The sequence below is a fragment of the Hypomesus transpacificus genome, chromosome 4, assembly GCF_021917145.1.
Source record: "Hypomesus transpacificus isolate Combined female chromosome 4, fHypTra1, whole genome shotgun sequence".
Taxonomy (NCBI): domain Eukaryota; kingdom Metazoa; phylum Chordata; class Actinopteri; order Osmeriformes; family Osmeridae; genus Hypomesus; species Hypomesus transpacificus.
The window spans coordinates 10625995-10645887 of NC_061063.1; the positions used below are offsets into that span (position 1 = coordinate 10625995).

Below are 19893 nucleotides of genomic sequence, written 5' to 3' on the forward strand. Positions count from 1 at the left end.
GAGGAGGGGAACAATGGCCAGCCCTCGCAACGAACGGCAGTGACTGACTCCACAGGCTCTGGAGGTCGTAAGAATTTCTGGAGGCGAGCCAGAGCCTTGGGTGCCCTCCCTGCGGCCGCCTGTGCCTCCTACCACCTGACTCCAGCCCTCTCTCCCGGTGCCCCGGAACAGGGGACCCGGCCCCCCCTCACGTCAGCTGGGCGGCACACATTACCCAGGAGGAGCAGGCTACAGAGCTGGCAGAGTGGGGTTTGGACTGTGTGGTAGAGGACTCGATTAGCGGAGTGCGTTTTGGAGACGGTAGGAACAGGAGCGAACAGGAGCGGTCATCCCCACCCAGGCTGAGCACAGTACGGCATGGCCACAGCAAGCACCTCAGGGCAGAGCCGGAAGAAGAAGAGCCCTGGCCTCCTGGATCAGATCGGCACGTTCTTTGGGGGAGAGAAGAAGAAAGCGAGGAGCAAGGTGGGGGTTGGAGGATCCACAGGTTGATGGCGTGTGATGTGTACTTGCTCTGGTTCATTGTGGTCAGGTCGGGTGGATGATGGCATTCAAAGCAACTTAGAAATTAGGCTGTTTTATTTGTTTTAATTATGTGTGAAAACTTCTTGGCTGCTGCACTTCCTTACTCAGTTATTTTGTTGCCTCGTAGTTTGGGTATATGATGCGAGTGGTTCAAACCCTTACTGTCATGGGCTGTCTCCCAAAACTTTCTTTTTACATTTACATTTACATTTAGTCATTTAGCAGACGCTCTTATCCAGAGCGACTTACAGTAAGTACAGGGACATTCCCCCCGAGACAAGTAGGGTGAAGTGCCTTGCCCAAGGACACATCATTTGACACAGCGGGGAATCGATCCGGTAACCTTCTGAGTACTAGCCCGACTCCCTCACCGCTCAGCCATCTGACTCCCCATTTTTAAATGTAGTTTTAAGGATATGCTATTTTCTCGACTAACAGCCGGAACACAAAGTCGCAATAGAAATTCCCTTGGTGATGAAAGTTATTATTTATTTTTTTTGTGACTCTTTTTACTCAATTCCACTTTGCATGAGTGCATCAGCTTTGACATGAAACATAATTGTCTGTAAGGTCCGAGAAATGAAATTCTGAATTGTTATAAGGAAATACAACATCAACTTTAGAATTTATGTCAAACTATGAAAAGATCTTTGCAGTGTTTTTACATGCTAAGGGTTAATGCAATTAACTAACATTCTTAAGTGTTGTTAAGTTAATACATTTCAGTGTTTTTCCAATTTTAACTTTACAGACTTTTTGGTGCCACATGTTCCAAGTCAACTAACCTTCTTTAAATTGACAGCAGGCTACTGGTATTACAATTTCAGAAAGTCAGATGTTAATGCATCGACGATAAATTATTTAACAGACAAATCTGATCACTTTGTATCCATGAGCCTGAGCATCCAATCACACAAGTTCAACCCGTCTACTTGTAAACACGTTGGTGATTTGTCTCTGCAGGGGTCGTTCCGGGGTCACCTGTCCACCGCCCCCCCGCGGCCGGCTGCCTCCGCCCGTCGTCATGGCGCTGACAACGCTGTAATGCAGTTCTTGAGGAGCTTTGTGAGTATTATCAGAGATACGTAAAATAAATGTTGTTAAAGAATTACCGGTAATATGGTAGATTACTTTTACTTTTCCCAGTGGCTAGTACCGTGTTTTGTGTTTCAGTTTTGAAAACTGATTTACTTTACTGAGGTAAATATATTATGTTACTTCTACCACTAAGCTTTACTATACAGTCTATTACTGCCCTCAAAAAACTTAAGTTCACTAGTTAGGGTTGGGGCGCATTTTTTATTTTTTATTTAAACAATGCTGGAAACTCAGAGGTCAAATCTACTGAGTCAAGGAACAAAGAGGAACTTTAAAGGTCACATGACATGCTGTTTTTGGATGCTTTTATATAGGAATTAGTGGTCCCCTAATACTGTATCTGAAGTCTCTTTCCCGAAATTCAGCCTTGGTGCAGAATTATAGCCACCACGAGTAGTCCTACAATGAGCTTTCCTCAGAACGCGCTGTTTTGGTGTCTGTAGCTTTAAATGCTAAATGAGGAGGAGAGGCGGCACCATGCGCTAATGTTTACAACGGATGTATCGCAATGGCTCGTAGCCCCCGTTGCTGTAAGATGCCGCGAATTTGCCCATTCTCATCTGATAACCCTGGTTTGCAGACGTGATACTAAGTCATTTCAATGTGAGGAAAGGCGGATATGGCGCGCGCCATAACACCAACATCAGAACGTTATCCCCAGAACAACGAAGCGTACAACACTGCGTTACAGAATGTGTATTCACACACATACTTGATGCTATCTACCTTTACATTAGCCACAGTACGTCAGCTGATGGCTGCAGAGCTAATGTTACAGCCAGATTCTAAGGCTAACAAGCTAGGTAACCATATCGCAAGCAACAAAATGATATAGCGTTTGTTGACTTACTTGTCCGAGGTTTGTAGCTGGACCAAGGAGTAGGCTACTGATCCAGAATTTAATTTCAGACGGTCAGCAAGGCCAACTTTGTATTGGCTCAAGTTAAGGAAACAGTGGTTGCTGAAATGTTTGGCGCAGTCATGCAAAACTTTGAGAGGTTGTGTCGGAGCATTTCCAGCGAAAATATGTGCAGAGGCTCCTTGTGACGTCAAAAGGAGCAGATTTTCAAACGGAGCGTTTGAGCCTTCATTTTCTCCAAGGCAGAGAAGAACACCCAGGGCTTAGTAACATCTATCGAACATTCTAGCCACTGGGGGACCAAAGGCAGGCTAGGGGAACTCATAATAATGTTAAATAACCTCCTAAAGTGAAGTTTTCATGTCATGTGACCTTTAATGTCCTTTGGAACTTTATTAGGCCTTACCAAGTACTTAGTCTGCACAAAAGTACATCCCTGCATCTGAACCTGTCGTGAGTTGATCCGTGTTTCTGCTGTGTCCCCAGGTGTCCACTCCGCAACCCAAGTCCAGGGTGAGTCTCATTGTTGTCATCATCGAGCACTTTTATTATGTATTATGTGTAAGGATTAATATCCTTATTGTTTGACCACAGGATGAGATGGTATGATTTATAAATACCATGAGTTAAATCGCACCGTAAAATACAGTGGCAACTTCCTGCAGCTAATCTCATGATAAAAATGCTATATTGTTTATCCTCACGCCCATTCTGCCATCTTAGTTCGGGAGGGTGCTGTGACAGTGTCATTGCAGCCTTGTAGCAGGGGCAGCCTAGTCCAGCTAACCTCATGGCTGATCCTCTCTGTTTCTCTTCCATGTGCAGTGGAGGGAGATCTTGGGCTTGGTAGGTCCTTCAAACCCCCATCTTAGAACATTCTTTACCAACCTCCACAGGCTCTCTGACTTCCTCTGAGTGTCTCAAGCTCATCTGGGTCTGTTGTTGTTGCTGTTCTTCTTCTCTTAATCCTAACCTGCCACTCTCACAATTCCTCTTCCTTGTTAAATTCATACATGAGTGAACTTGCGGTCTGCTCCAAGAGAAATACTCAGTTGATTATATTTGGGAGAAAATAGATCATATACAGTAGCTTTGATTGTAGACATAGAAGTGAACATATTACTTTATTTACAGAATTTAAATTTAAATCCAAATATTTGGGTACAAAATGCAAATTGCATTGAGAAAAAAAAGTTTGTTTTTAGTTTATTCTCATGCCATGTGGCTTCACATGCATACACACCAAATATTGTTTTCCTTTCAAAGTAGTAATTTTTCAATTAAACATATTCAATTTGACATTTTTGTGGTTACGGGTGTATCATACATCTCAATATGACTTCTGCTTCAATTCAGACTGAGTCACTGCTTCTGGATGACTATCTTGATGACTTTGAAATTGCCCGACCATTTCTGAACCGACTCCGGTAAAGACGCTGTCTCAGGGACCTTGCATTTCAACACTACCTTCTTCCACCACTTCAAATCTGTTTTTAAAAAACAGTAAATGTCGTCTCACTAACCAACTTGTTTCCTGTCATATTTAATCCTTCCATCTCCTGTTCCCAGAGGGTCGTCTGGACCGATGTTGTGTGTTAGATGTCTGGATGTCCTGCGTGGTTTTGTTTCCCACTGTCTTTACCCTAAAGGTCACAGTAACGCATCCGAAAACCCATCTCATTCATGCCACTATTTTACAGTAACAGACAACTGAATTTAAGGAAATGTTTGGATGACGTCACTATTCTCTTGATTATAAGCTGTCTGTCTTTGTATCTTTCTTTCTTTGATAGCCTACTGTGTCGCATCAAAAACAAGGCCCACAATAACGTGGTATTATGTTCCTGTATGTCTTTTGAATCGTTCGAAATAGTTGTGTCCTCTTGTATGCCGCACTCCATGTCACGACTGTTGTGATAGTATGTGCAGCTGCTGTCGGTCCCGTGTTCTCAAAAAACTGTCTTGTTCTAGGCCTCGTCTCCGCGACCGGAGGGCGCGAGATCGCCGCTCAGGCGTCGTAGAGACCAAAACACGCTGTCCCGAATCTTCAACTTGGTGAGCTGTATTCTTCGCCTCATTTAAAAAGATGTTTTACTCTAGTGCTCCCGATGAACTGTTATGGTCACCTCTCATTAGGGTTAACTCCAAATGTCACGAAATGGGATGTTTGACCGTTTAACTTGAATTATATAGCCTATGTATCCAATGTTATTTTTGCACACGTCTTTAATATAATATGTTCTATACAGTAGGCCTATGTATTATTTCTGTAGTATATATAATTTGGAGAAAAAAAAGCTAAATTATCTATTAGACATACAGGAGCAATATGTTTTCCATTTCTGCATTGTGATTCTGTTTATGAGTTGTTTTAAGTAAAGTTATCGATGCGGTTTACAGGGTGAAACCAAGGCCCGCTCCCCCCCTAAACGCTGGAGTACCATATTCTGATCTCCGCAACAAAGACAGCGACACGGAGCCCACACAGTCAGCTACAGAGGCAGAGAACAGTCATCTCCATTCGGTCACAGCCCCAAACACTAACAAGCTAATACTCGCCTCATTTGTTTCTAGAAAGTGACGCAATCTTGGCATTCCAAGCCTGCTGGGGTCATTCGGGGAGAACGTTCAGTTCAGCCTTGTAATATTTTCAAGGACCAGATTTACAGATTTTTGTCTCCATGGTTCTACCGGTGTCTTTATTTTCTGACACGCTAAAATGATTTAATGTAACTGCTCAAACTTTTATTCTGACAGTGCTTGTATCTGCTGTCAAGGGGATGTCCATGACCTGTCTTGATCTGTTTGTTGATTGTTGTCAGATTTGTGTTCCTTTGTGATGCTTTTTAATTACCTCCTCCAGGGTTTTACTTTGTATGTCAGCATTGGTGAAATCTAGAGCTGAAAATAGTTTGTGGTTTTTGTTTTTGTCATGTAAAAATAGTTATGTGAAAAGCATGTTGTCATGAGGTTCTGGCTTGTGCATTTGAAAATGTAATGTGAAACAAACACAAAAAATATGGATTCTAATGCACTGTAATACTTTCATAACTTTAATAGAATTGTTGTCTTTGTTCCATTTGTCTTTGTTGAGTCATGATTGTACAGTTATGTCATACAAGCCTATCATATTCTTAGAACAAACAGCATTCCAGCGCCTACTGATAAAAAGGTCATGAATACTGAAGTAGCTTTGCTAACTCTTATCTTCTCGTGTTTTTTTAATTACTTTTAGAGATTGATATGGTTGAGAGGCTTAATGAATAGAATGATGAAGCTGGTAAGACGATGTGGTTGAGGGGTCAAAGTCATGTGTAAGGAATTTAATATTGAAAGTGTTCGGTGTAATTCTGAGAAGTTTCCATTCGATCGTGTGCCTCATTAATGATACTACCTCTCGCAGGTAGAGTGTGTCTAATGAAACTGTTAATAAAAACGACATTAAAAAAAGAAACACACAAAAAAACAACATTCATCTGAGGGTGCTGACCGTAGTGTACACCTGGTGCTAAATGTTTACGAAAAGAAACATGAAAGAACCGTGTAGACTGCTGTGTTTGTGTAAACTGTGTAGCCACATTTTGTACTCTTCATCCTAACTGGAAATAAAGATATGTCAATTGCCCATGTTTTCTCAGAAATAAAGAAAAAATGTAACTTTGACCACTAAAGTGTTGGGTACATGGTAGAGTAAACCAGGGCATGTTGTCACACTGGTCAGTTCAGATTAGATTTCGTCTATGACATTTCTGTACAAGCTTCCCTTGTAAAACAACAAGCAGAACTAAGACTTTCCCCCCCAAAAGGGTTCTACCTCAAAAGAGAAACCAACTTCAGATTGTCTAGCCAGCCCCAATGAAATATCAGACCACTCTGCTTATGATCTCAAATCATTTTCACTGGCCCACTAATAATGGACATTTGTGAGCTCTTGTTGCACCTACAACATCTATAAATTCATTATTTTATCCCTAGAGAGCTAATGTTTTAGTCTAGAGCAGTTAATCAGGAAAATAAATAGACAAATTTATAATGTCCAACTCTCTTTTTGGTGATTTAAATACATTTACAGACTTCTCTTCTCATCTGGGTTTCCAGTAACTTCACAACATCAAAATACAAGATTCCAGTTCTAAATCAAAACAGGATTGTTCCTTCTGGACTCACAGAAATGTATATACTCTCTCAAATCCATAATTTCAATTTGATCTGGAACATCATTTGTGTAGAAATATAAGGCAACAAAAATATATGATCCAATTAAAATGAATTGTAGGTCCTTTATCTTGGTTAAAGGACATTCAAAGTTCCATAAAAAATGGGTTTATTGATTTTAAATGTTCATTATGCATGAATGGTAATTCCTGCATCCCTAAATCCTTAAAATTCAACCAGATTGACCCTCCTTTGTGGAGTGGATGTTGAGATCAAGTGGGTCAGTCCATCTCAAGTGGGTCAGTCCATCTCAAGTGGGTCAGTCCATCTCAAGTGGGTCAGTCCATCTCAAGTGGGTCAGTCCATCTCCATCAGTTAATCCACTGACCTGTTAAACATGCTCTCATTCACCAGAGTCCTGGTCCAGGGCGTCCACGCCTGCAACTTCTCCACCCAGCAACCCACTCACCCCGGCCTCCACCTCCCCCTGGAAGTCAGTCTCCTCCACCTTCACCTGCCCCCCCTCCGTGAGAAAGCCCTGCCCTTCCTCAAAGCCGTAGTCCATCTCAGCGGAGGGGCCGGTGTTATTACAAGCGGAAGTGATGTCGCTGTAGCTGGCTGTGAGCCTCTCACAGCGCGCCTGGTGCCGCAGGAAGCTGTCCCTCCAGATCACCTTCTTCCCGCACAGCCGGCACTCGTAGGGGCGGAGGCCTCCGTGGGTCTTCAGGTGCTTGGTCAGGTGGTGCTTCATCTTGAAGGTCTTGGCACAGACCAGGCAGCCGAACGGCCGCAGGTTTAGGTGCTGCATCTTGACGTGGCGATCCCGCATGCTCTTCAGGGTGTACGCTTTCCCGCAGTGGCAGAAATGCACTTTGCCACGGTAAGGGGTGCCGGCGTGGGGGGTTGGGGGAGACAGAGAGGGAGGGAACATGGCAGAGGATGAGGAGAGGTGGTGGTTGGAGGTGGGGTTGGAGGCACCAGGCTGACCCATGTTTGAGGAGGGCCAGTCCATCTCCGGCCCTCCCAGGTTAAACTCGCTGTCGTCAGGAGAGGCAGGCAGCAGAGGCCTCTGGGAAACCTGGCCCGTACCATCTTCTATCTCATCATAGGTGTCTCCGCCAAACGCACCGTCAGCAAACCGTCCAAAGTCAACCTCCTCTTCCTCTTCCTCCTCGTCTTCATCCACCTCCGGCCTGTCCTGTGGCTTGGCTCCTTGCTGGGACCAGGAGCCGGCCTGCCACGGTACCCGATGTGAGGGTGTGGAGCTGGGGGAGAGAGGGCCCAGGGGCCCCGCGGGGGCTGCCCCTCCACGATGCTGCTCACGCTCCTCCTTCTTCAGCAACACGTCTGGATTCACTTTAGCCTCCGCCTGTCCTCCACCACCTTGGGGTACCGTCATGCCGAAGTCACCTGGATAAAGAGAAAAAAAGTATACTTTAAGAAACAAACTATTAAGACTAATTCGCTCATTACTCGTAACACAAACAGGGCTCACCAGAGTGTCCTGTCCGGTGTGACAACACGCTTTTCTCCGCCTCAACTTCTCCGATTCCTTCATCCGCTTCGATCCACCTTTCATTCCTCTTCTTCTCCTGGGACTCGCCTTCAAAACCGCCTCCGTCCTCCCCCCTCCCTCGCTCCCTGCCGTTCAGCCTGTCTGAGCCGGGGGGAGGGTCTCTCTGTCGGGGTCTGACTCTCAGCCTGAGTCCCTCCCCTGGCAGCTCCCCCTGGGGCCTGGTGGAGGGGTGGCCGTAGTCCTGCCTCCCTCCTCTCCCGTCGTGACTGAAGGCCTTGCTGCTGGTCATCCACACCTCGTCACAGCTGGAGTAGTCGCTCTCCCCTCCCGGCCCCACGAGCTGGGAGTCAGCGGGATGAGCGGACGGTCTGGGACGACCGCACCTGGGGAACTGCTGGGGCCTCCTCCAAGTAGCTAAGGGGGGCAGGGTGTCCGTGCGCCTGTCCTTCCTGCTCCCCTCCCTCTCCACGTACAGGCAGTCCGTGCTGCTGGGAGACTGCTGCCTGGAGGAAGCAGCGGGGTACGAGGCGCCGGGGGCGGAGTCTCCCTGGCCGGGGGCGGAGTCTCCCTGGCCAGGCTCCGCGGAGGCTCGCGTCCTCTTCAGGATCTCCGTGCACTTGTCCACAATGTGCCACATCTGCAGGAAGCTGGCCACTGTCACGTAGTTGACGATGTCGTCGCGCAGGATGCTGAGCTGGCCCGTGTAAGCTGAGCTCAGGACGCTCTCGAACGCCACCGGGTCCATGACGGAGGGCAGCGACACGGTCGTCACGTTCTTGAGGAGCACCTGATGACGTGAACATGAAGGTGACCAAGTGGTATTTTCACCCAACCTATATTTAATTCCCCTGGATGTTGACAACTGGTCTGTTATAAGCTTGAATCTTGCTGGATTTCATGTGATAATTTATTGCATATCCACCACCTGGTAGGTAATTAGTACTAACTTGATGCTTCTCGTTGGCCCATGCAACATCTGTGCATTGTAGAATTGATATATATTTACATGTTTAGTAAACTCCCTTTCTGCCACTAGTCAGGTTCATAAATGTGACACTTGGTGAGGGAAAACCATCCACAGTCACCTATTGTCTCAAACATTTAAAACACAAGAACAAACCTGGTCGTGAAAGTAGGGCGAAGAGGCAGCAAGCACGCACCGGTGGGCCCTGAACACCTGCCGCTGTACTTGGATAGACAGGTCACATAGCCTCCCTTCTAGTCGCTGCTGGTTCAGACTGTCCAAAACTGCTGTCCGGACACTAGGGAAACATACCTGGACGACCGAACCAATATGGACGTGGGAACCGCTGTCTGAAGGGGCCTGCGGAGGGGGAGACAAGGTAGATGCTAAGTTGACAGAAGATAACTCGTTTCACCGTGGTTACGATGTCAAGACTGTGACCAAGCGGGGGTTTTTTGGCTAGTTAGTAAACGACAGTACAAGCACGGCGGCAGATCGATCATTTAATACGCAAAAGCAATGACAACATGAGAAAATCACTGTATATAAAACTAGACAAGGTTTAAGTTCCATAGAGCTAGCTAGTCAAAAACTAGGGGTCACAAACTGCTAGCTGGCAACCAATGTACTATTTATTATACAAAACGTGGATCATTACCTCCATTTTATGAAGGTCCAAATATTCGAATGTAGCTATTTATCCGTCCACTTTGTTCAATTAAATAAATTGACACTATCCGCTTGCTAGCTAGCCTAGCTACAATCCCCAGAGAGAAAGAGCAAGGTATTACACTCAGTTAGGAAGCTAATTTCCGGTTGATCCCTTGTAGGTTTTTCAAAATAAAAGTCATGAGACTACATGAATATTGTCTAATTTGAAGTTAAAACTAGTCCTTTAACCTTCCTGAAATCTGAGTTTTTATGTGTTTTTTTGTGGACATCATTTCCCATGGTGGCGTATGGTGACATAATGAACTTTTCAGAATATGTCCAGAAAGTCTCTCTTCCTTCATTAATCTAAACCGGCCAGCGACGGTGTAGGCCTGTTCTGGTTGATGGGAAAATGTAGCATCGAGTAGCCTACAGACCCGACATTGAGATATTCATATCATAATAAACTGTCTATTTGCAATCTACGTGTACTCGTCGTCTCTAGGGGTGAATTTTCCAAAGATCCCAAACTATAGCAGAAGATCATATCAGAGTTGGCATCAGGCCAATTCACTTACCTAGCAGTTTAATTTAGATAATGGGGTGCATTACTGCCACCTACAGCTAGGGTATTTATTATCGCTTGTCTGTATCTGGTTTCTAATAACCGTGTGATTGTTGAAAATTAAAATGTCATAGGCTTCATCTAATGAAATACTGATATAGGCTTGTACTGGACTATCGAACTCACGAAAACGTTACTCAATAAAAGCGTAAATTATTAGGCATATTGGTAAGGGTGTCCAGCGAACGCCCTTCGCTTACTCGCAGGCATTTTACCGCAGTGCATCTGCAGCATCGTCGTAGGCTAGGCTACAGATGCGCGCGGGATGCAATGATCGAGTTTCACTCGTCGTTGTCGATCAAACGAGATAAATAATTTGTTTTGTGGACACCTTACTTTCATATTTGTGGTCGCACTGTAAAGTAGGCTCTACTTTGTAGGGTAATTCACAATGCCATTCCGGTGGAGACGTATTCTGCAAATCTGGAGTTAGGTGAATATTTTAAGGAATAATCTGCTCGACGGATAAAAGGATATTTTATTCCGAAGAAAGGATTCATGACAGACCGGGAAATATCTGGACTTTTTGGGAAAAGGCGACGTCAGGACCTTCTTTTATTGGGAATACATGACAATGCAGTTCGATTATGACCAGGCTGCGTTATCAAGCGAAAACCTACCATGCGCTCAGTAACAAAACGGGGTTATTGTAATCCAACCTATTTCATATAGGCCTTGTTTTATTTCGTGACACAATGATTAATGCAATGGCATGTGATTAACCACGGTACGTCAAATTCAAGCAAGGGCAACACTTTGGCCTGCAGTTGACACTTATATAAACGCATCTAAAAGCACAGAAAATCCATGTCCCCTGTGCGCTAATCTGGTGCGCATCCTGGATGATAGTTGCGTTATTACCGAGATCAAAACCAAACCGGAACTGCTTTTAGTGTGTCCTGATTTCTGGTCATTAGATATTAGTATCTTGGGAAATAGATCAAACCTTATAACATAGGTTTGTAAATACTGTCCAAATCCAAGGTGTTCCTTTTTGGTCATGTAAATCCCACTGTTAGAATGACAGAACCGCGCTACTAGTGACTCAAAGGCCTGTCCATACACAACAACAATCAGTTGATTGTCGCTAAATTTTTACGAACTGTCTTCGACATTATACTGAACTAGGAGCCAAAGATCTGAAGCACTTCTGGTGGTTACAATACATTCTGTATCAAATATATTTGTCAACAGATACTAGACCATTTTCTAATGCATGTCTGACTTGGGAATTTCTACTTCCATCATTAACTTAAGAAGCAGACAATAATTTAAGTAGGCTACAAATTGCATGTAGTCCGTTTTGAAAAGGTACCAAAAAAGGCTTACTAAAAGAAAAAAACACATTAACACTTGAATTTGTCTTTTTGGTTCAAATCGGTATTCAGAATTGTATTGGAAATATTTGACATTTATAATTCAAACCCTACTTCCTGGGGTCATCTGGAGAACAAAGACTCCTTATCCCATATTTCCAAATCATCTTTATGGGCGACGCCCCTGAGGGACATTTTACAGACTAGTCCAGTAGTCCAGTAGACTTGTTGACTTGTACCATCCGAAGCTCAGAGGCCTGTTGTTAGAAAAAGACATGTTTGCTGCCCAAGTACTTCTCCTCTCCATGCTTGGAGCCCTTCTTGGTGAGTGGACCTCATGAGTGGAAATGTTTACTATTGTCACTATCTTCACTACGACTCATCTTTTGCTTTTGAAAACAGTGTAACATTGGCTACCAAACATGTACATCTCCACGCTCACAAACCTAATGTGATGACATGCAGCGTGTGTTAACTGTCCCTTCCCTGTTGTGAGCAGTGTCCCTGAGCCATGCAGCGTGTGCAGAAGTGGACTCGGACACAGAGGCGGTGGCAGGAAGAGGGTTCAAGCTGGGGTGCATCTCCTGCAAGATGAGGAGCGAGGTGGAGGGCTCTGCCACCATCGAGTGGTATTTCAAAGCCAAAGGAGAGTCTGACTTTGCTCATGTGAGTATCTAAAAGTACCAACAATAACGGCAAATACCTGCCAAGATAATTGGACTGTCAACATGCTTACATAAAACAAGCCGCCGCAGCAGAGCACATTCTGCTGAGTGAAGCAGTGCTCGTTTGAAAAGGCTAGAGCCGGTTTGCCTACAACCATCTGGCTAGTGTGACTTAGCTTCCCCCGAACAAGCACACTTCCAATGCCACACTGCCTTTCTCAAAGAAAGATCTGTCCTCAGGATGTCACTAACTAAGATCTTGATTTGAATTTTCATTTTTGAATAATTAATAATTTTTGAAAATGACCCTAGTCACCATGTCTTTGTTCCACCAGATATACGACTACAATGAGGAGGGCCCCACCATTATTGACGAGCGCTTTGAAGACCGGCTAGACTGGAACGGCAGCAAAAAGAGCACGGACATTCAGGATGCCTCCATCTACCTTTTCAACGTCACCTTCAACGATTCAGGAACCTACCGTTGCTTCATCAACCGGATCCTCACTTACCCCGCCTACGAATACCAGACCCAGATCACCAAGATCATCCACCTCACCGTGGTGGCCAAAGGTGTGGTAACCCTAGTCACATCATCCCTCCTGCCAGGTGTAAGATTTACAGGTGCAAAATATGTCGCGCGGGGCCCCGGTAGCTCGGCAGGTTAGTGTGGTGCCATGCAGGCCCCACCGCAGCAGGCCCCACCGCAGCAGGCCCCACTGCAGCAGGCCCCACCGCAGCAGGCCCCACCGCAGCATCTTAGCCTCTAATCCATCCTGGGCCCTTTGCTGTGTGTCTGTCACACTTCACTTAAAAACAATCAAACATAAAAACTGCCCTCTCAAAAATAAATCAATAAAAAAAGATGTAAGAGCATTTGGGGTTATAAAATGCAGCGAGATGTGTTGGCTCATTTCCGGAGTGAGAAGAGAGAAGTGGGGTAAATGGTTGAGTGCTTCGTGGAAGCCTCTGTTGTTGAGTGCTCTGATCCCCCTCTCCCTCCCCCTGCAGCCACCAGGGGCACGGCCTCCATCGTGTCAGAGGTGATGATGTACGTGTCCATTATCGGCCTGCAGGTGTGGCTCCTCATCGAGATGATCTACTGCTACCGGAAGATCTCTGCAGCTGGGGAAGAAGCGTTACGAGAGAGCGCGTTAGTGCAGCCTTCTGTTCCTCAGTCTCTGTTTCCCCTTCATCCAGTCACTCTGTCTGTCCTATCTTTAGTCTCTTGTCTCAGCGCCCCTGTGCTCTGTGACAGGCTCTGTTTCTCCCTCTCCTTGTGAAATCTCTCGAGACTACGTTTTTCCACACTGATCATTTCCTTGTGTGTCATTTCTTGCTTTTCTTCTGTGGTAATTGTTTCAGTTACACTTTGTTATTCAGAGATTTGCGTTCTAATTGATATCCCCCTTTTAATCTACCTTTTATGCTCTTTTACGGCCGTGTTTGTCTTTATCTCAGTCTGGTTTGGATTAGGTGCACGATGACAAGCATCCTCTCTCTCCCTCTTCTCTTCCAGAAATGCTGAATATTTAGCTATAGCCTCGGAGGGTAAAGATAACTGTGCAGGGGTCCAAGTTGCAGAATAACCCAGGTATGTCTCCTGAGCCTGCAGGCGTGGTGTCAACATTTGAATTGAGTCTTTAACACAACAAAAGGTGTATGAAGTCAAAAAGGGTCTGATTACTTTCATAAGCAACTCTATAATATCGAAGACTAAACTGATCTACAGATCTGTGAGAGCCTTGTGCCAGTGGGCCTTACGTGTCACTGTGTTCCCAGGGCTCAACTGGAACCGAACGTGGATCCACCGCCCCTTCAGACACACGCACCCTGGACCATATACCTCCCCTTCTCCTCCTGTATATAAACCCTCTTGTGACTGACACACGCTAGAATGAGAGCATGGTACCAGCATGTTCAGTCCTACACATAAAGGCATGTAGCACACTGTATTCAGATGACAAATCATTATGGCTCGATACGTTTTTGATGTTGAAACTATATGTATAACTATGCTACATTTATTAGTACTGCATATATAGGGGATATGACTGGTTATCAATAAATGCTTTATCACATTGAATCCATCACATAATCCATTTCCATGTGTTGTATAAATGACTAACACATTGCACAAAACAGTATGAATTTTTAACTGAATGTGATGCACTCTTGGACTGTATTTCCAGTTTAATTGGTCCTGCTAGACGTCAATTCAACGAAAATTCAAATCTTAAAATGTACGATGTATATTCTGTGAAATAAAACAATTGGAATTATTTTCTGAGAGAAATATTATTATTATTATGATGATACCAATAATATTTGTGTTTAATGTGACCTTTTTATTGTATTCATTTCAACAGTACATTGTTTATTTGATACAATTTAATACGTTATTTCATTCTGGGTGGAAATATTGGCTCATTAGCCACACACATCGACACTCAAACCTTTCCTGCACAAACAAACTGTTCTTTCCATCTTCAATCATGCTTCCAAACAAGTTCATCACATTTCAACCCCCCCTGGCTTGTCTTATTATAGCCGGCCCTACTGCATTTTGTAAACACAGTCTGTGTCAGGGTACTGAGGTAGGTTCAGCTGGTACTTTCTCTCCAGGGATTGAGGCACAAACCTGCCCCCCAGGTAGTGGTACCGTCCCTGGAAGAACATGGCAGATTTCTTGGGTGCAGTCAGGGAGATGAGCATGTCTGGCTGGAGTCCACCTGAGTTTCCCTTCTCCACGTCCCAACCTAGACAGACATGAGGGAGACCAAGTGTCCATGACGGCAGACGGAATATTTGGACACAGTTTACGTGCGTAGACGCTAAACGTAGAGTCTTCTGCTTGAGGTTGAAAACACTTGACTGAACGGTTTGTTGTGTCAGAGTGAACACAAACAGGGATGGTAGCCCATGCTTTCTGACCTGAGGGGATGTTGATGCTCTGACCTGAGGGGATGTCGATGCTGGCCACAGGCACCGTGGTCTTCTTCAGGACGTCCAGGATGGAAGCAAATGGCTCCCTGACGGCACCCTGGAAGCTGAAACCGAAGATGGCGTCTACCACCAGATTGTAGGCCTCATCTACCATCTTTGCCTGTTGAACAAAATGAGTGTGTTAGCACAAGCCCTGCACACCGCCCACAGTACTAATGTTGACATGAAGCCATCCACTGTAGATCTTCACTTTGTCTTGCTCATGCAAATCAAGCTACAGTGCCCTCCAAAAGTATTGGAACAGTGAGGCGAATTCCTTTATTTTTGCTGTAGACTGAAAACATTTGGGCTTGACATCAAATAATGAACGTGAGACCAGAGATCAACGTTTCAGCTTTTATTTCCAGGTATTTACATCAGGATCTGATGCACAACTAAGAAAATATCACATTTTGTTTGAATCCACCCATTTGTCATGTGAGCAAAAGTATTGGAACAGATATACTTAAAACATATTTAAGTGAATAAGACTTAATATTTAGTTGCAAATCCTTTGCTTTCAATAACTGCAGCAAGTCTGTGACCCATTGACGTCACCAAACTTTTGCATTCTTCCTTTTTGATGCTTTCCCAGGCTTTCACTGCAGCCTCTTTCAGTTGTTGTTTGTTTTGTGGGGTTCCTCCCTTCAGTCTCCTCTTAAGCAGGTAAAATGCATGCTCTATAGGGTTTAAGTCTGGAGATTGACTTGGCCAGTCTAATACCTTCCATTTCTTGCCCCTGATGAACTCCTTTGTTGTTTTGGCAGTGTGTTTTGGGTCGTTATCTTGCTGCATGATGAAGGCTCTGCCAATCAGTTTGGTTGCATCTTTCCTTAAATTGGCAGACAAAATGTTTCTGTAGACTTCCGAGTTCATTTTGCTGCTGCCATCATGTGTTACATCCTCAATGAAGATTAATGAGCCCGTCCCAGAAGAAGCCATGCAAGCCCAAGCCATGACATTACCTCCACCGTGTTTCACAGATGAGCTTGTGTGTTTGGGATCATGAGCAGTTCCTTTCTTTCTCCAAACTTTAGCCTTTCCATCACTTTGGTAAAAGTTAATCTTTGTCTCATCAGTCCATAAAACTTTGTCCCAGAATTTTTGAGGTTCATCTCTGTACTTTTTGGCAAATTCCAGCCTGGCCTTCCTATTCTTCTTGCTAATGAGTGGTTTGCATCTTCTGGTGTAGCCCTTGTACTTTTGTTCATGAAGTCTTCTGCGAACAGTAGATAGTGATACCTTCACTCCTGCCATCTGGAGGTTGTTGCTGATCTCACTAACAGTTGTTTTAGGGTCTTTCTTTACAGCTCTCACAATGTTTCTGTCATCAACTGCTGATGTTTTCCTTGGTCTACCTGTTCGACGTCTGTTACTTAGTACACCAGTAGTTTTCTTCTTCTTCAGGACATTCCAAATGGTTGTACTGGCTATGGCCAATGTTTCTGCAATGGCTCTGATTGATTTTCCATCTTCTCTAAGACTCACAATTGCTTGTTTTTCACCCAAAGACAGCGCTCTGGTTTTCATGTTGTTTTCACCTCTGAATACAGTCTGCATAGACAAAACCTATCTTACCCAATCTGAACCTGAGTGTAGACATTCAGTGGTATTTATTGATTGAATAATGTATGTAATAGGACACACCTGGGCAACAAAACACACCTGTCAGTCACATGTTCCAATACTTTTGCTCACGTGACAAATGGGTGGGTTCGAACAAAAAGGTGATATTTTCTAATTTGTGCATCAGATCCTGATGTAAATACCTGGAAATAAAAGCTGAAACGTTGATCTCTGGTTTCACATTCATCGTTTGATGTCAAGCCCAAATGTTTTCAGTCTACAGCAAAAATAAAGGAATTGGCCTCACTGTTCCAATACTTTTGGAGGGCACTGTATGTTATATCCAAGCAGACCAAAAAAACTAACAATGATTAACGTCTCTGAAGTTAACTGTGAGAATTTACTGTGAGTTTTTTTTAAGTTTTTTTTTACCTCAGGCATCTGGGTCAGGAAAGGTATCTCCATCTTCTCACACTGTTGGGTCAGGCCCTGGAACAGGGGCTTACTGGGCCTCTTGGGGTACAGTATGGTGGGTTCATACCCCTGTAGCCACACACAGGCCTGTAAGACCCTCCACACCAAACAACAAACCACAGAAGATTTCTAATGCAGTGCTGAACATGGGAAAGAACTCACAAAGAGCTTAAGATGCCTGGCACACACCAAGCCATCTCCTCCATTGTTACCTGGGCCACAGATCACCAGCAGTGAGGGCCGGGCTTTGACCAGGGAGCTGGCGGGGTAAGCCTTGAGAGAGGAGAGAGACAGGTGAGGACTCTGGTGTACAGATATTTCCGTGACAGACAGTCCAGAGGGGAAACTCTTGGTCTTACCCTGGTGACAGCTGTGGCACAGCTGAGACCAGCCAGCTCCATCAGCTGGTCGACACTGAAGCCGTACTCACTGAAGAGCTCCTCGTCAATACGCTGAGCCTCCTCTTGCCTAGTGATGAATATACACAAGTAGGTTTTTAATATGTACACAGACAGAGAGAGAGAGAGAGAGAGAGAGAGAGAGAGAGAGAGAGAGAGAGAGAGAGAGAGAGAGAGAGAGAGAGAGGCCATTAAGAAGCCCTTACCCAAGGTATTTGATCGATTGGGCCATTGTTGATGATCGTCGACTGAAGCGCTCCTTCTTAGGGTTGTTATTCACACTGGCCAGTGGACATGTTCCCTTTTGGCTATGGACTAAGGTTGCCCGTGACGTCACAAGGAACCCAATCCCAAACAGAGCCCGAACACTCAGCATCAGTTAGACATCAAACACCTGAAATAAACACGTCACACTGTACGTGTAGTTGTTATTTATCAATAGTTCCCGTCTCCGTCTTTAACACTGAGACAATTGTCCTGCCGATAGTCTGATACCAAAAACAGTCCTAAAAATCACGATAATACTTGTGAATTGTGGATGAGTTTAGCAAGCAGAAACATATGTCTGTCCCAGGTCTGAACGAGGCGACGTGTTCATCTTAAATCGCATGATAGATTCAAACTAAATTCAAGTTGTTGGCTGCATTATGTACCATCTTTGACGTCCCTTTTCACTGAAAAACACATCTTGGCTCGGCTAAAAACACAGTGGACTTACTGAGTAATATGTGACCTGTAGGCTACTTCACGGTGTCAATTAGGCCATGGTAGCACAAGGCCGAAACATTGTTTTGTTAGTTTAAAAAACAAATTCCATGAAGTGGGTATTAAACCAGTGGCACATACCTACCAAATGTTAGGTGTTTAGTTTAGTTTGAGCATTGGTTGCAGTCCCAAGTCATAAACTACAAAACAAATTAATCAGCAACTGTACATTTCTGATTTGAAATCGTGCAAGAACACTTTTCAATGTTATGATTCTGTGACCCAGTATAAATAGTTCCGTGTTAAGAACTTCAAAATAAAAGTCTACAATGACCGTGCTTTTGTGTCTGTTTCAAACGGCCTGATGAATTTAAAAGTTTGTTGGACGAAACGTGTGTCTCATGGTAGGTTTGATGTGTTTTTGAATAGTGATAGTCAGAGAGTACAGTGAGCAAGGCCACCACATCAGTGGCCCACTTAATAACAGTTATGAGAGGTGAAAGTTCATCATTGGCACATGTTTGCCAATTGGCTGTGGCAATATATACATGTAACCGTTTTCTCTAATGAAAAACCAAACAAATTGATGTTTTATTTTTATTTTTTATTATTCAACCATTCTGTAGGCTACCACATTAATGACATACCTGCAAACTTGAACCACTGATATAAAGCATTTAGAGTATAATTTAAATGGTATTAGTCTAGATAAATCCAATATGTATCTAAATTTCCGTTGTTGTACAGTTGTACAAAATGTACAGCCTTTCAACAGAATGTGGCCCTACATCTTCTATTTATTTTGTGTTGGGTGCAGAATCGCTTGGCTCTGCCATCTAGCGGCTTGGTAGATTACGACACCTGTCAACTTGAAATTATTTGACGGCGATAAACGTGGTGTTACGGCCAACTGAGGGAAATTGTCATTTGACTTGCTAAAGTCGTTCGTTTTCGCAATTCTATCACATCTGGTTGAATTAATGTGACCACGGATGAATCATCACTTAGTAGCCATATGTGAAAGCGACGAGGCCTTCGTTATTGCAGAAGCGAGTCAGTACTTTAAGATTACTACACGACAATAGCCTATATGCCTACCATGGGGTCAGGTCGCACCTTTCAAAACATTAAAGTGATTTATTTTAAAATGTTTGCAGCGGTAGAAGTCCTAATATCATTTTCAATGGCATGGGATTTCACCGTGTCATGTGGTTTCTATGAAAACCCGGGTTGGATCTCCACAGTCACCTGGGCAAAAGACATAGGAAACAAATGTTACGGACAGGAAATTATATAGTAGCTCAATCACTGCCTTTGTGTTCCATTTCTTTTGATTATTAAATCAATTGATTCAGTATTACTTTGCAGGCCTGATACATACATCATCATAG

General features: G+C 44.2%; 4 protein-coding genes across 13 annotated transcripts; 2 read left to right on the forward strand and 2 right to left on the reverse strand.

Moving 5' to 3' along the window:
* Positions 1 to 212: 212 nt before the first annotated feature.
* LOC124466747 (myelin basic protein-like) lies at positions 213 to 5559 on the forward strand. Of its 4 annotated transcripts, XM_047018574.1 has the most exons (7): positions 266 to 465; positions 1489 to 1590; positions 2969 to 2995; positions 3308 to 3328; positions 3839 to 3909; positions 4454 to 4537; positions 4883 to 5559. In XM_047018574.1, exons 1-7 carry the CDS (start codon positions 358 to 360, stop codon positions 5061 to 5063), a joined length of 594 nt encoding a protein of 197 aa, XP_046874530.1. In that variant the 5' UTR covers positions 266 to 357; the 3' UTR covers positions 5064 to 5559. The 4 variants fall into 4 exon arrangements, with proteins under 4 accessions (XP_046874533.1, XP_046874532.1, XP_046874530.1 ...); XM_047018576.1 differs by lacking the exon at positions 3839 to 3909 and having other exon boundaries at positions 256 to 465; XM_047018575.1 differs by lacking the exons at positions 4454 to 4537; positions 4883 to 5559 and adding an exon at positions 4276 to 4447.
* Positions 5557 to 9913, reverse strand: zbtb22a (zinc finger and BTB domain containing 22a). Its single transcript, XM_047018553.1, has 4 exons — positions 9776 to 9913; positions 9274 to 9477; positions 8133 to 8940; positions 5557 to 8047 (listed from the first exon to the last, which is right to left on the reverse strand). The coding sequence occupies exons 1-4, from the start codon at positions 9779 to 9781 to the stop codon at positions 7041 to 7043; spliced, it is 2025 nt and encodes a 674-aa protein (XP_046874509.1). The 5' UTR covers positions 9782 to 9913; the 3' UTR covers positions 5557 to 7040.
* A 506-nt stretch (positions 9914 to 10419) lies between these two features.
* Positions 10420 to 14611, forward strand: scn1bb (sodium channel, voltage-gated, type I, beta b). The gene is made up of 6 exons (XM_047018573.1): positions 10420 to 12033; positions 12209 to 12375; positions 12710 to 12947; positions 13386 to 13527; positions 13894 to 13968; positions 14157 to 14611. Exons 1-5 carry the CDS (start codon positions 11985 to 11987, stop codon positions 13961 to 13963), a joined length of 666 nt encoding a protein of 221 aa, XP_046874529.1. The 5' UTR covers positions 10420 to 11984; the 3' UTR covers positions 13964 to 13968; positions 14157 to 14611.
* A 90-nt stretch (positions 14612 to 14701) lies between these two features.
* On the reverse strand, positions 14702 to 18809 carry naxe (NAD(P)HX epimerase). 7 transcript variants are annotated; one of them, XM_047018564.1, is made up of 7 exons: positions 18648 to 18809; positions 18004 to 18112; positions 17759 to 17867; positions 17562 to 17672; positions 17358 to 17468; positions 15309 to 15480; positions 14702 to 15133 (listed from the first exon to the last, which is right to left on the reverse strand). In XM_047018564.1, exons 2-7 carry the CDS (start codon positions 18027 to 18029, stop codon positions 14931 to 14933), a joined length of 732 nt encoding a protein of 243 aa, XP_046874520.1. In that variant the 5' UTR covers positions 18030 to 18112; positions 18648 to 18809; the 3' UTR covers positions 14702 to 14930. The 7 variants fall into 7 exon arrangements, with proteins under 7 accessions (XP_046874520.1, XP_046874522.1, XP_046874516.1 ...); XM_047018566.1 differs by having other exon boundaries at positions 15333 to 15480; positions 18648 to 18807; XM_047018560.1 differs by having other exon boundaries at positions 18004 to 18191; positions 18648 to 18806.
* Positions 18810 to 19893: the final 1084 nt, after the last annotated feature.

What these genes read in the sequence shown, in the direction of transcription:
- LOC124466747 (XM_047018574.1), top strand. Translation starts at nt 358, where the DNA reads ATGGCCACAGCAAGCACCTCAGGGCAGAGCCGGAAGAAGAAGAGCCCT. An exon ending in TGCAGTTCTTGAGGAGCTTT is followed by an intron (nt 1,591 to 2,968) that starts GTGAGTATTATC and finishes CTGTGTCCCCAG; the next exon opens with GTGTCCACTCCGCAACCCAA. An exon ending in GGAGGGAGATCTTGGGCTTG is followed by an intron (nt 3,329 to 3,838) that starts GTAGGTCCTTCA and finishes GCTTCAATTCAG; the next exon opens with ACTGAGTCACTGCTTCTGGA.
- naxe (XM_047018560.1), bottom strand. Translation starts at nt 18,173, where the DNA reads ATGCTGAGTGTTCGGGCTCTGTTTGGGATTGGGTTCCTTGTGACGTCA. An exon ending in GTGCCACAGCTGTCACCAGG is followed by an intron (nt 17,673 to 17,758) that starts GTAAGACCAAGA and finishes TCCTCTCTCAAG; the next exon opens with GCTTACCCCGCCAGCTCCCT. An exon ending in TCCTGACCCAGATGCCTGAG is followed by an intron (nt 15,481 to 17,357) that starts GTAAAAAAAAAC and finishes TTTGTTCAACAG; the next exon opens with GCAAAGATGGTAGATGAGGC.
- zbtb22a (XM_047018553.1), bottom strand. An exon ending in CGCCCTACTTTCACGACCAG is followed by an intron (nt 8,941 to 9,273) that starts GTTTGTTCTTGT and finishes TCACGTCATCAG; the next exon opens with GTGCTCCTCAAGAACGTGAC. An exon ending in ACACCGGACAGGACACTCTG is followed by an intron (nt 8,048 to 8,132) that starts GTGAGCCCTGTT and finishes CTCTTTATCCAG; the next exon opens with GTGACTTCGGCATGACGGTA.
- scn1bb (XM_047018573.1), top strand. Translation starts at nt 11,985, where the DNA reads ATGTTTGCTGCCCAAGTACTTCTCCTCTCCATGCTTGGAGCCCTTCTT. An exon ending in CATGCTTGGAGCCCTTCTTG is followed by an intron (nt 12,034 to 12,208) that starts GTGAGTGGACCT and finishes TGTTGTGAGCAG; the next exon opens with TGTCCCTGAGCCATGCAGCG. An exon ending in GAGAGTCTGACTTTGCTCAT is followed by an intron (nt 12,376 to 12,709) that starts GTGAGTATCTAA and finishes TTGTTCCACCAG; the next exon opens with ATATACGACTACAATGAGGA.